Source organism: Cuculus canorus, chromosome 2 (assembly GCF_017976375.1).
Source record: "Cuculus canorus isolate bCucCan1 chromosome 2, bCucCan1.pri, whole genome shotgun sequence".
In the NCBI taxonomy this organism is placed as follows: domain Eukaryota; kingdom Metazoa; phylum Chordata; class Aves; order Cuculiformes; family Cuculidae; genus Cuculus; species Cuculus canorus.
The window spans coordinates 27,453,673-27,468,483 of NC_071402.1; the positions used below are offsets into that span (position 1 = coordinate 27,453,673).

At 37.8% G+C, this 14,811-nt stretch overlaps 1 protein-coding gene across 4 annotated transcripts in view; it reads right to left on the reverse strand.

Moving 5' to 3' along the window:
* The window catches only part of NECAB1 (N-terminal EF-hand calcium binding protein 1), a 96,694-nt gene that overhangs the window by 48,003 nt on the left and 33,880 nt on the right, over window positions 1-14,811 (reverse strand). For all 4 annotated transcript variants that reach the window (XM_054058598.1, XM_054058597.1, XM_054058599.1 and 1 more), the window contains 3 exons: window positions 4,966-5,102; window positions 2,806-2,918; window positions 347-423 (listed from right to left, as the gene is read on the reverse strand). In XM_054058598.1, the coding sequence (XP_053914573.1) occupies window positions 347-423; window positions 2,806-2,918; window positions 4,966-5,102 (327 nt within the window). The remainder of the gene's footprint in view (window positions 1-346; window positions 424-2,805; window positions 2,919-4,965; window positions 5,103-14,811) is intronic.

Consider the following 14,811-nt stretch of genomic DNA (forward strand, 5'->3'; position numbering starts at 1 on the left):
GATGCCTAAAAGAAAGGTTTGTCCCATGTTCCCCCAAACAAACATAACTGAATACAGTGACATCCTGCAGTCATAGAATAATGTGACTTTTCTGATCTTCATGAAAAGCTGGATATGCGGTGGTGGGAAGGGGAAAGAAGATCTTAAGAAAAACATTTCAGGCTGTCATGAAAAGGGAAAGAAGGTGAAAGGAATATGTAGGTATTTTATAAGTTTAAGTCTCTTAGGTGATGTTGAAGTTTCACTCAGTATTGATTGGAAAGACTGGGAGTGGGATATGGAAAGCATTTGTGGTTTAAGGATTCCTTTTCTGAAAATGAGAGAAGAGTTCAAAAGAATTGCACACCTTCCTTTCCAGCCTGTCAATCAGCTTTTGGAGTCTCGTTATCTGGGTCGTCCACTGGCTGTCTTCTTCAATCCAACCTTGCAAAATATAGATAAAGAACACTTATAAAATGTTACTAAATGCTGGAACATAGTGTATTCATTTATTTTATATAAATTTAGCTTAGTTTGGAATTTATTTTGCTTCTGGAATATTGTGCTGCAACTGGTTCAATGTTCATTTAGTGGTAACTAATGAACTAACTAATGAAGTAAATGTTCATTTAAGTGTAACTAATGAACTAAAGGAAAGCATAATTTTGACTTTATGAATTATTTTCTTTCTTTTAAGACAGAATAGAAATTCAATACAGAATGAAAACTACATTCTAGATTAACGTCAGTGCTTTTGAAATCATGCTGATACCTGAAGAAAGGAATGCTCTCCTCTGTAGATGGAACCAGCTCATAACCTTAGCACTTTCTGCTCAAAATGTAAAATCAGCTTCACTCTCTGTGTGTGTCAAAGCTTTCTCTGTCTTAATATTTTTCTTAGTTTGCCATTTCTAAATCATATTTATGTGAAAGTTTCTGTAAAAATACCAGTCAGTTCTGCTGCATAGCACGTCTGGGTTTGGGATTCCAGGGAGAATATGGTTTCAAAATGAATGCAATATGATTATTAGGACTGATCCTTCCTATACTAGATTTTTCTAGAATGAGATTTTGGGTTGTGACATGTCGTTTATACCTGTGGTGACTGCAAATTTTGACCAACTCAGAATTGAGTAAGTTCCCTCATAATAACTTTCCTATGTGTATTCTTCTCCCAAGTCATGGAATTCAGCAGCAGAGGAAAGACTAAAGACACTAGATGTTAACTATGTCTTGTCTCTTTATATGGAAAAGACATGACCCTGTCAGAAGATTTCCTAGCTTTCCATCTCTATTGCTGTCCTACTTGTGACTGTATAATAATCTAATGTCACATAGCAAAGGTGAAGCTAGAAAATATTGTTCCACAAAGGCAAAAGCATCTCTGAGCCTCTCTAAAGTCTCTGGAAAATTTTGCTTTGCTAATGACTCCAGGAAATTGTCTATCAGTTGGAAAGGATAATACTCAAGGAAACAGGTATGTGCATTATGAGAGCAGTTCCTGGCATCATCCACAGTGTGAATGTGTACATAAGTGTTTTCTCTGAGAGAGGAATGTTGTTTATCAGATACTGGAGATTTTTCAACACATGCTCTTGATAAATACATTCATTAGCCAGCTTATTTTCCGGCTGACAGTTCCTGTGGCATTTGGACTATGTTTTGACCCAACAAAGAAATCCTAATGCTGGGGACATACCACAGGTATGATATGTAGAGGAGGCAGAGTGTGGCTCTACCTGAACAAGTATAAAAGCTAAAGAAATGCTGACTTGAGTGTTGACTACGTATATGCATGTTACTGTGCATGTGGGCAGCAGGCACTAAGGATGAAGACCAAGTGCCAAGACAAACACAAATCTTTTCTAGGAAAGTGGACAGATTTTAGAATAGCTATGGAGAAAGATGTTAGTGCTTTAGAATTGCATTAATGCAGTACGTGGACTTGGTACAGCTTGCATATATTTGGGTTCCTTCTGAACTCTGTGAATTAGGAGTGCAGCAACAAGGCTATGGGACCTTCCTTGTTATGAACACCAGCAACTCACAGCAAAGGACCAAACTTCATCCTGCATCACTGCGCTGACTGAACAGCGCAATTTGGTATGTGGCAGAAGGTGAGTCATGAATGTGAGTGACAGAAGGGTCTTCAAAAGAGAGTCAAAAAGGAAGAGGTAAGTACATGGCTGCAAGCAGTGAGATCTGAATGACTGGTCAAGAAGTGCTCTTGACCCATCACGTGTTTCAGTTATCTTCATGCCTTGATTCCGACAGACATCACTTAGCCTGAAGATACCTTCATTGCAGCCTCCTGCTTAATGACAATGCTTCTAAGGTATCCCCTTTACTGAAATGCCTTCTCATGTTTTCCGTAGCAGAAATGCTGTTTCAGATTTTTTTTTTTTATGATCTTAAAGGAAGTTTTTGTTCCTTCAGTTTTTGTATTTTCTCTCTATTTCTTGTTTATTCCCCTCAGCTGGGATGTAGGTAACAACAGAGAACTTAGTTCTCTGTAAGTTACAGCCTTTAGCTTTTTCTCTTTATCTCCTTATCTGCAAGCTACAAATATTGCATAAGAAATGCTGAATGAATCCACAGCCCCAAAACAATATCAGAGTTTGTCCCATAATTATGTATTTTTTTTATCAATTCAGACTTATAGTTTGAGCTAATACCTTCTATATTAAACTGAAGATTGGTTTCCATCAGTATATTATCTTGGTTAGCATGTCTAAATTAAATTTTTGAGCGAAAGATAAATGTATATTTTTCTGTATATGTGTGTGTATGCACGTTTTAATATCTTTAAAATGTGAAATACCATACCTGTGCTGAAATGAGGGCTATTTGGCAACAACCTGTTGTTCCTCTGAAGCCTTCGAGCTGAGCGTTTTCCTGGCCATTCAATTGAGAGCACTTCTGGTTTTGTTGGGGTTTGTCTGCACAGAAACATAGAAGACTTCATGAAGTAAAACGTGGGAGAGCTCTCCTCTCTCTGTTCTCAAAAAATGTGCCTATATGCATATAATGTTTCATTTTATGTGAGTAAAAATTAAGTTCGTATTTCATTTTTTTAATTAAAAAATGAGAAATACCCATTGACACCACTGAATTATTTTCCAGGTTTCCACTATTACTTATTAGTAAGCTGGCATAAACCTATCTTTCAGGGAGAGAAAACTCGAGGTCAGTGTCCATCCATGATGTGGGTCTGGCCTGGCCTATTCACACTATTTCTTCATTCACGGGAGTACCGTAACATTTCTGCAGAGGAACTGGGGTCACAAGAACAGCTAAAAGTGAGATATGCACTTTAAACACTGACCTCTGCAGCTTAAAGACTGGAGAATAAACAGCAACGTGTATCTGCTAAGAAGGAAAACGTATGAGAGTTAGCTAATATTAGAGGGAGGAGAGATACATTTCTGAGACCGGTACTGAAATACAGCTTATGTTTATGCTGCAGTGACAGAGTCATTGAAACTTGAGAGTCTGTGTGAGGACTGAAGGCTGTCTTTACATGGTTGTTGTTCATCATCCAGCAGGAGAGCAATGAAGGACCAGGACTACGGTTAGTTTTGAACAGTTAGTTGGATGGGTGGTTGCAAAGAATATTAGGCAGTAGTCCAAACAATTCAGTAAATAATTCCCAAGTCTCTGCTTTGGCAAGCTCCCTGGTCTCCTGAAGCACAGAATGAAGGCTTACCAAAAATTCACAAACCATGTTAAGGAGATGTTTTAGGGTGGTATTTTCTGCATCATAACATCCCTCTACAGTAAGCCAAATTATGGCAGTTCCACACTGTGAACTCTCTTCGGTTAGTTTAAGAGTGTCAGTAGGATTTTGATTTATACATTTTGCCCCAAGTTAAGTTAAACATAATTGAAAATGATCTTACATAGGGACTGGGACATCTGCACTAGGAACTAACTGATTTTCTCCAAAATATCTCTAGTTAAGTGCTGAGTTTGCCTAGCTTTACCATTGCTACCTCAGAAAATGGGGAAGATGGTATTTGGCTTAACAATGTCACATCTCTTTCTCATTATTGTTGCCATAAACTAAATTGACCATCCAAGACATTATTTATGAACAACTGTACTGATAAAACAAGAGAAAGATGTTTCGACAATGCCCTACCAGAGAGTCAATACACACAACAAAGCTGGCAGCAAAAGGGATGTTCATATTACCCAATTCTAATTCTACACACCCAAGTGAATAGTTTCAGTTACTCAGATGATCCTAACCTAAGTTAGGCTCCAGCTCTTAACTGGCCATTCCAGACTTATATCTCTCCTTGGCATAGATGTGAACAGAAAGGTATGTATACTGTGCATACTTGGTGCACCCTCAGCATTCGAAAACCTGCTTGATTTCTGCAGTCAGGCTGTTAAAACAAACCCCCTATGTGTTATTCATGTACTTCAGGTTTCTCAAAACTAGCAACAAAACAAACAAGAAAATGACATTTCTGAAAGAAAGTATTGAAAAGCAACACATTTTAAAGCATATGAAATGTTGAGATCTTCTTTGTCGGTGAAACACAACAGCTTATACTTTGCTTTCCCCGTCATCTTTAACAATAACATACTGAGGATTGAAAAAAAAATTATAAAGCTGGAAGAAACAAACACAGAGACAATGAATGGTCTTGGTAATTTCAGAGCTCTTCACATTGTCTGGTTTCCGCATTTGATAATAAATGATCAGTGGATTGAAAAAGAAGTTAAAGGAGCAGAGCTTAGGATGTAACAAATGGTCTTCCTACATGCAACACATCACAGGATCAGATCACAACCTGCTTGTATTAAGTTTCAGGAAGCCTCCTGTTAGTGAGTTCCTATGCGGAATAAAAAGTGTATCATTATTTTTTCTGCAATTCCCTACATTAGGTTGTTGGGTGAAATGTAAAATGGTTTTGGGGATTCACAGTGATCCCACTCATCACCCTCTTCACTGCAACTGGCAGAAGGTTTGCTCACCTCTCCTGCCGAGTCTGCTCCTCCGTGGTTTCCATGGCACACTCGAGGGAGCTCTGGAGGGACTGAAGCTGGTTCAGTGTTTCCTTCAAAAGAAAGCGAGTCACAAACTGCTCCAAATTAGAAGCTTCCTGGTAATCCTAAAAAATGTATGGAAAAGAAAAAAAGATAAGGATTTGCCTACAATGCTAGATATGTGAGGGAAGATTTAGATTTAGTTCAGAAAGGAAGCAACTTCGATGTTTTTGTGCCTGCAAACCAGATAACCAACCTTTATGTTTCTGGACAAAAAGACCTCTGAATTTCCAGGTATAGACTGAGGCTGAGAGAGGCCCAAGTATGTATCGTATTTTCTACTCAAAAGAACCCCTTTTTCTTACATTACTTAACTCCAGTAGATGGCATATGGAAAAGCCAAGATACAATTGACAACTGCAGAACTGACCATTTCTTGTAAGTTTTTGAATACTAAAGTGATCTCACAAGAAGAGGAATAAAGACTACAGAGACCTCCACAGAGCTTCCTGTTAATAGTCGTGGTAAATCTGACACTGGCATGCTGAATTGCAACTTAAAATGTACATCAGTACTGTTTCATTCCACAAACTGTTCAGGTAGGCCCTTGCTGATGGGAGATCATAGAAACAATAGCTGTGTAATACTTGCTGCTCCTCTGAGGGTGGCTGCTTCTTTGACTCCTTCAGAAATGTCTTCTTGCATCTGAAAGTTATTAAGGTTTTTTTTTCACCAGAACTACTCCAAGTTTGTGCTTTGCACCAGAATTTAGCCTTATTTTCTTCCTGTTCTGTTGTCCATAAGCTCTGTATTTAAAAGCTTCCCTGTGGAAAAGGTCCTCATGATCTTTAAATATGGCTTAGATTTACCTTATCAGCTACACAGAGCTTTTTTATAAAAATGGGCTAGGCAAGCAGGATGCTAACATCATCTGCGGGAGACTAGAATTATCAAAGACACTTTCATTGTGTGAATTTTACCCAAATATTGGTGTTTACAACTCATCTACATGGAATTATTTAACTCATTCAATGCATCCCATGGGGCAAATAGCCAGTCAATACTTTTCTTTAAATAATGGCCCTGAGGACAGCAATTCTGAACTCACAGCAATGTTGGGCAACCCTGACTCCTGTCCACTGAAAGATAACGACTCCTACCCATCCTTCTAATCTTCTTCAAGGATCACAGAAGAAGGTATTCAGCATATATAAATTATCAGCATTATTATAATTTAAGTCATGGAGGGAAAAATATTGTCTGTTACAATCCAACTTAAACCTCAGCTCCAACTCGCAGCATTGCAGAATTATCAGCCATATTTTGTTATAATTTCACCACTCTACTTGCTACAGAAAAGTGCCTTCCTTTGCATTTCACTAATGTCACACTGGCAAAAGATTTCACTAGAAAAAAAGAATGTTAATTCTGAATTAAGAAAATTGTGTATCAATTTAGTAAGTGCATATTATGGTAGAATTAGCTTAACTGGAATGCCCTGCATTTGTATTGTGAGTATAATGTACTACCAATTGATAATGGGATCCACTGATGACATCTGTATGTAAACTAGAACAATGACCTGTTTCTTGAATTTCATTAGCTGTAAATCACTTTACATTAGCATATACATTATACTGCACAGCAATTAGGGCAGTCCAGATGAAATATCACTGTGTTAACATGTCATTCTACTTGTTAGTGTTACTGATTGTGAGTGAATGAGGGTAATTTTGCATGTCTTCCTCATCAAGACAAATGTGACTTTTGTGAGCAGCTAAGAGTTGAGTTTCCACAAATGCAACAGAATATAGTGACTTCCCTATGGAAAAGGTCACTATAGTCTTTAAAACTGGCTTATCGCTATCTTAAAAGGTGCAGAAGAGATTCTCCTTTATAAAGGTAGAGGAGGCAGGGCTTAGGTTATCTCCTAAGGGAGTTCACACCTCGGGGCTGCTAAAGGTTCAGGACTTTCTTGATCCTTCCTCTCTAGCCCTGATACCAGCTCTGATTCCCTCCCCTTGGGTGACCCGATACCACACTGATCCACCTATCAGAAGAGAAGCTCTTTGAGATCGGCAGGAAGGGAGACACCTGTGTTCACTTGGGGCAAGGAAACTGACTTGGTTGAGACAAAAAAAATAACCCTGAAGCCTCTCAGAAAGGGAGGGAGCTTAGGCAAGAGCTCCACAAACTTCATGGGAAAGGATATCTGCCTGTCATCTAGTCCAACCCCCTGTTCAGAACAGGGCCAAGTTCAGTTCAGGCTCTCTGGGGACATGTCAGCTGAGTTCGGAACAACTCCAAGGATGGTGATTACACCATCACTCTGTTCCTCTGTTGCACCACCTTCTCTGTGCAAAGTGTTTTCCATATGTCTAATCAGCATTTTCCCCTCGGCAATGCAGCCATTGCCTCTTGTGCTTTAGCTGTGCACCTCAGCAAAAGCCGGTGTTGTTTTGCCTTCTCTATAATCCGTCTTTAAACAGTAGAATATCTTGTTATTTTACTATATGTTGGTTTATGTTATATAACACTTTATAACTTACTCATTTCTACTTTATTTGTGACATTACTTATAATATTTATTTATTTAATACTGTTACATTACTTTGTAGTTTTCTGATTCCTATTTTATATGTCATATTGAATTAATTTCAGAAAACACCTCCAAGGCAACTGAAAAGTAGTTATCATTGAGTAAAACTCAGTAAGGAATAATCTATTTAAATTTATCTTGATCATGAAATGTCTCCTGTGGCTTTAGATCCTACATTATATGGACAACGCCCTGGGTTACAGCTTAAAATTGAGGATATAAAATTAGTCAGAATAACTGTACTAAAATGAAAAAGAATTCAAGCGTTTTTCCATTTCAGACACTAATTCCTCAGACTGTGCGATGGAGCCAGAGTACAGTTAGAATAAGATCATAATTTCAACAGAAGCCATATCTAGAGATGCTCACTGCTTTGACTTCACACAAATGCAACTTTTACAGCATCCACATTGTTAGAGTGAGCAAAGGTTTAACATAACAAACTATTAAATAGATTCAATTTTTGAATGTGGCACAAATAAACAAGTTTTTTTGAAGTATTACATTTGGAATAAATTATGAGTTCATTTTTTTCCTAGAGAACTGGACACAGTGACAGATTCTACTAACCACTTACAATGGTGAGATGAGAACAATGAAATAAAATAGGCAGTCATAGGCATCTATAGGAGAATATTGAGACACATTTGTAATAACATCCATCAGAACAGCACAGAAGAATTCATGGATAAAAAGTAACTCCTATTTAACTGCTATTAAGTGCACCATGTCACTATGTTTTGGCTGTGGTTTCTATCAGCAGATAGCAGGGATATGTATAATGCCATTGATCCTGGGATCAATGCTGTAAGAATACAAGGAAACCATCAAAGATGTTGGTGGTTTCGATAGATATCAACAGGAGGATGGGTAGCTTAAATGCTTCTGCTGTGAAGTTATTTCTATTCACTTTTATGTTTAAAATTTGGATATTAATGTAATTAAGGTTATGATTGGGATTTTTTTTCTTTTGAAGTTCTGACTGTGTAACATATTTTCTGTGCTACCAGCAAAATTTGAGCACTGCCTTTTTCTGAACCAGTAGGTATAAGACTTCCAGAGAAAAGATCAAAGAAGTTCCCAAGAGTTTTCATTACTCTCATAAGGAGCTTGGAGGAGAGGAAAGGGACTGATCTCTGGAATGTCCTTGCATGACTGCTCGGAATTCATCATTCGAGATTTTTGAATTTATCTGCATTTGGATTGACTTGCACTAATAGTCATCATCTTAAATAAATTTTAAAGACAGAAAATTCTATGCAATGAAATTCCAGAATTTAATCTAATAACATCCCTAGACACTAGTTGGTTGGGTATAGGGTTCTCTCTGCCCTGTGGCAGGGTGCAGCTGGTGGTATATTTAGCAGTGTCGCCGGCATGCCTCTCTTTAGATGAGTTTACAGCAGAAAGATGAATAGTTGACTACATGGATTTATGTGTGGAATCTTTTTAGGAATTTACAGACTGTGTAGAATCAGTTTTATTATAGCTAGAAAAACAGACTATCAGAAACAACTATGCCTGCAAATAGAGACAGTTCTTAAAAGCCTAGAGCAGCTAGAAATTAATACCAGTTCATTTATTACTCCAATATTTTATTGTCACTACCGTTTATCCCTTTGTCATGTTCTGATTAGTCAAAAAGGATTAGTTGACAAATTCCTGCCAAAATTTTAACTTGATAATATTTGGTAAGTTTTGTCTTTAAACAATACAAAAAATGCATTGAAGGCATTTGCTTCACTCCACTTTGTTGCGTTTTTCAGAATTTAGTAAAAAAAGTCCAGTCTTTAGGACTTTCTTCAAAAATTGCTTTAGAATCCTCTCTCATTTTGCAGATCTAACTATGAACACTATTAATATTTTAGAGGGATATGTTTGGTCTGACATTAGAGAAGAATGAAATGCATGAGAGGTGAGAGCAGCACCATACCTGTCATTTTTTTGAATGAACGGTATGTATGAATTTTTGAAATTATTGCTGGTTTTTTCCTTAGTATGAAAAATGGGAATATTTTAAGACTGAAAGAATCCTATTTTGTTTTTCTTTTGGTTTTCTGGCTTTGTCTCTCGTTTGTCTTCTCTGTGAAAAGCATGAATTTACAGCAAATCTTTCAACCTTCATTCTCCTCCACAGCATTAACTTATGACACCCATGGAAGTGGCACATAGGCAGTAAAGGCACCTGAAGAGAGCTGCTGTGATGTGAAAACAGGCCATTAGTGTTAGAAAGACAAATCCTGAGTCTGCAGTCTGCTTAACTGTCTGGATTACAAATATTCTGAGAGGATGTTTCTGAGGTGGAATTCAGAAAGTACTCTTCCTGAAGCTCTCCTCATCTATCATATTTTAATTACTGGTTTACACCTTCTAAATAGTTATGGGGATCAAACCTCTAGTTACTGTAATGGAAGGATATACAATGTAAGCCCAATTAAACTAGTGCAATAGAGTTAACTGTCATGGAATGACAGCCCAAAGCAATCAAATATGCAGGAATAATTAACTGTGGACACATAAGAAATACATGAGATTGCAGTATTTTTGTCAGTGGGCTTACAATAGTAATTATTGATCATTACATGCTACAGTATGTACCACTTCTGCTCATTATATTTTGAATTTTATCTGCCTGCCTTCAGTGCCTACTCTGAACAGACTTCTAGTTCTTTATAGGAAATGATACAAATAATAACTCCTTTTTGTTCTTGCCTTTCATTTCCAGTGGAATCTGGATATTTTGTCTACTTTAAAACATCAGGATAGGAGATGGTTATGGTACTTTAGACTGATGATGACCTGAACAACCTTAGTGATGAATGCAAGGAAAAAACTGAATGGATTCAATCTTCAAGCCAACGCATAAAGATTAATAATCGGGATAAACTGAGTAATACCTGCATTAAGTTATTATCTCTCAGCAGCTATTCATTACATGAATTCTGCAAAGCATACATTTGTAAAAAGTGCAATTTCAAAGACAATAACACTAAGATCTGTGGAAACTGCGAATAAATTCTAATTGTGCAAAAAGTGGTATCAGCCAACTTAACACAGATTTTGAGAAGACAATAAAAATATCTCAATTTAAAACTTCATTTTTTTGCCCTAGCAGAATGTTACCTGTGGAACTTTATTGTTGACACACTCTTGTCTAGCTTCTTTTGCAGTTTTGTTTTATGATATAATTTACATAATCTCTACCGTTACTATTCCTCAAATATGCAATTAAAGAAATCTAGGTATGGTGGTTTATAATGAATATGAGCCCTCCAGAGTGCAGCAATTTACATAATTATTATAAATGCACCCTCAGTAGCTAAATTGCATGTCCCTGTGTTACTCTTTCAGCTCCTATAATCTTCTCTTATTTTGACTGGCTGCTATTTTTAGACTACTCAGGACATTTTCCAATAATAATGAAGCCGCATTAACTTCACTTAGATTTTGGTTTTTTGAGCAAAGCAGAAGAATGAATGATTTTATAGGAGGAAAGAATTAGACATGCTGTGTCGGCCACTGAGCCCACCAGCATTCTGTTGCACACTACCCACAACCCTTTCTAAATTTTTGCAAGCAACATGTAAAATACAATTAGGGTTTTTTTGCCTAAACGTTTGGAAGACTAATGTAGAACTTGATTGCTCTATTGAATAAGAATTATATTTAATTTCCACCCTAAAATTAATATGTTTATGTTCTGCATACTTAAATGCTGGGTACAAACCAGTAGGGGTTACTGCTGTTTAAGTAGTGTTTGCTAGTTAAGCAAGTCTAGTCCCCAGCTATCACAGACAGATCATTTGGTGGCCTTCATAAAAGAGTTGCAAAGGAGGGAAGAGAGTCCCTCCAAAGTAAAGCTCATGAGACTTTAGAGTCTGAAAAGGAGTAACTTTGCAGTGTCCCACTCCTTGTTTCCTACATCTGCCTGCTATTCCTTTCCATGGGAGCCTGCAGTCCTTTTGTCTCCAAAAGAGCTGTCCCTCTGCATTGACGGGAGGACGGGGCACTCAGAGGTCATCTCTCTCAATGCAGTTTTGAAAAAGTGTGTGTTAACTACTCCTGCTAAAGCACTTCCTGACTTTTATCTATGGAAGAAAGATCTTGCTGTGTTTTTGAGGAAGGAAAGATATGTAAATAAATGGAATGAGGACAATGAAACAAGAATGCTTAAAAGATGACACCAAAGAACAGATTAAGGGGAGATATTCAGTATTTGTTTAAACAATTTCCTACAGTGGTGACAGTCCTTCTTGGTTATTTTGCTGTTCCCTTTACTTTAGATTTTAATTTATCATTTTGCTGTTCATAAATGCTTTCTATTTGCTGTACAGAAGTCCTACCCAAGTGCATCCAGGAGGCTGCTGTTGCATTATGGTTATTGTATTTGTGCTTCAGATATAGAATCATTTAGGCTGGAATAGATCTTTAAGATCATCAGATCCAACCATTAACCTAACACTAAGAAGTTCACCGCTAAACCATACTCCTAAGTGCCACATACAGTTGTCTTTTAAATATCTCCAGGTATGGTGAGTCAACCACTTCTTGATAATGCTTAACAACTTTTTCATAAGGAAATATTTCCTAACATCCAATCTAAACCTCCCCTGGTGAAACCTGAGGCCACTTCCTCTCATCCTATCACTTGTTACTTGTGAGAAGAGGCCAGCACCCACCTCATTACAACCTCCTTTCACGTAGTTGTAGAGAGCGATAAGGTCTCCTTGACCTTCTTTTCTCCAGACTAAAGAACCCCAGTTCCCTCAGCCACTCCTCATAAGATTTGTGCTCTAATCCATTCACCAGCTTCATTGCTCTTCTCTGGACATCCTCCAGTACCTCTATGTCTTTCTCGTATTGAGGAGTCCAAAACTGAACACAGTATTCCAGGTACAGCCTCACCAATGCCGAGTACAGCGAGGAAATCGCTTCTCTGATCCTGCTGGTCATGCTATTTCTGATACAAGCCAGGATGCTACTGGCCTTCTTTGCCACCTGGGCACATTGCTGGATCATACTCCGCTGGCTATCAGCCAATACTCCCTGTTCCTTTTCCACCAGGCAGGTTTACATCTATTCATCCCCAGTCCTGTAGTATTGCATAGGGTTGTTGCAACCAAGTGCAGTACCCAGCACTAAGCCTTGTTGGACAGTTAGCCTTGGCCCATCAATCCAGCCTGTGCAGATCCCTCTGCAGAGCCTTTCTACCCACAAGTGGATCAACACTCCTGCCCAGCTTGGTGACACCTGCTTCTGTGTTTTACTATAAGAGATGTCAGAAAAATAATGCTTAAGCAAGACATCTGATGCCTTTGTAAAGTTTTGCTGAGTCTTTAATTTTTAATGCTTTCTGTATATAAGATAAAGAAGAAATGAGATAAACAGAACTATCTCAGCTTGTGCTTTGATCAGGAAAACAGCAACCTGGCAGGTACAAGAAAAACAACCGATACCGGTAATTAATCTGTCCTCTTCAATCCTGTAAAAGCATCTCATGTAGACTCTCCATCCTAAGGAAAGAAATGATCAAATATCAAATGCCACAAAAGGAAGTCTGGCTTCAGTTTCTTGAACCTGTTTATATCCTGGAACATTTTCTCCCATAGATGATCAATATTTTCACTTGCAGATAGCACAGGACTGGGAGAGTGGAGAAAAGCTCAGTTCAGGAAAGCTATGTCAACAACACTTTCAAAGAACAAAGGGCAATAAAGTACACAAAAATTATGCTGCATTTAACTTGCAGGAGTCAGTTATCTGCTAACCTGTTGGGTTAACAATATTTAGACATGGAAATTATTTGAAGTGACAGGGACAATTTGGTTGATCTTGATTTAAATCCAAGAGATTGTAGCCAAGCCAAACTCCAATTTGGCTCTTTGTAAGACATCTTTCTGACTAAAGGCTGAACAGATTGGAAATATTTATAAACAATATTTACAAACAAACTTTATTTGTTCATTAATGCATGTGATTTTCAAAACTGAAACAAGAGAGCATGAAAAGTCAGAACTATTTCATGTTCAAAAGTTACTTGGTGCATACTTTTGTACTAAATTTAGAGACAGTAGTCAAATAATGCTACTCACATCAGTGTTATCAAACTTATGTACACTCAAAAGTAAAGAAAAGTGCATTAAACTACATTTAGGGTTTTTTTCAAATCTCTGATTCTGTTTATATTTGGAAAAAGGAAGTTCTGTACAGTAGGTATTTAGATTTTTCAGACTTTCTGATGCACTGTTCAGCTTTTCGTTGAAGACTGATCCACTTCCTTTCTCTGAAATTTCCTTGGAAACTGAAGTTGAATGTTTCTTCTAGGGTTCCAATTCCACAGCTGCCTCTTGTGCAAAGTACCTACCGAGTGCGGTCAACAGTAACTGGGAAGAAAGCAGAGATTTTCTATAGGAAGGACTGAGTGGTGATTTTTTATCTGACTCTAAATTGGATAAATAAAATTAATGAACTACCAAGTTGCTCCTTATCCCCACCCCCTAAACATTTAAGACTGAATGAGCTGCCCTCTGAAGTGGCAGACACTCTGGGAAAGTTTAGATAAGACTGATAGAGGTGCTGAGCTTTCTCCAATCTACGAAAACTTAGAGGGGATGGAAAGCTCACAGCAACCTTGAGGACTGAGTCTGTAGTGATGCCCATGCTCTGCAGGGTGGAGTTAAGGTTCAGTCTGAGTGGCTTTTACTTTTGATTTTTAATAGGAGAATTTGATCCTTGGAAATTTAGTCCTGGTCATTGGAAACTGACTCAGCTGCTGTAGATACACAATGCCATTGTAGCTCTCTGAGTGTAGATATTCACTTCTGAGCTTTTTTTCTATATATAAGTTTTCCCACTAGATGATGGCTTGGAAAACGACAATAAATGCTTCCATTACTCAGTGGCTATTTAAGGGACTAGATGGCTGCAGTGGCAGAGCAATGACAAAGTTTTGTTCTCTAGAAGGGAAAACCCAAGCCTTGCTCTGCTTATATACCAATGGCCATTCACAACCAGACCACAACACATCTAGTGTGCGTCACTGGTGATGAACATCATTTATCCATGCTGTCTCAATATCCCAACTATCTTTTGCTCCACCTCCAGCTCTGATCTTAGGTGTATATATATCCCATCCATAAAAGCTTGGATTATTTAAGATGGAAATTTTACTATTTGCACTACAATGATTTATCAGGTAGTCAGGTCACCTAACCTGTCTCCTGAGAGCTGAGTTC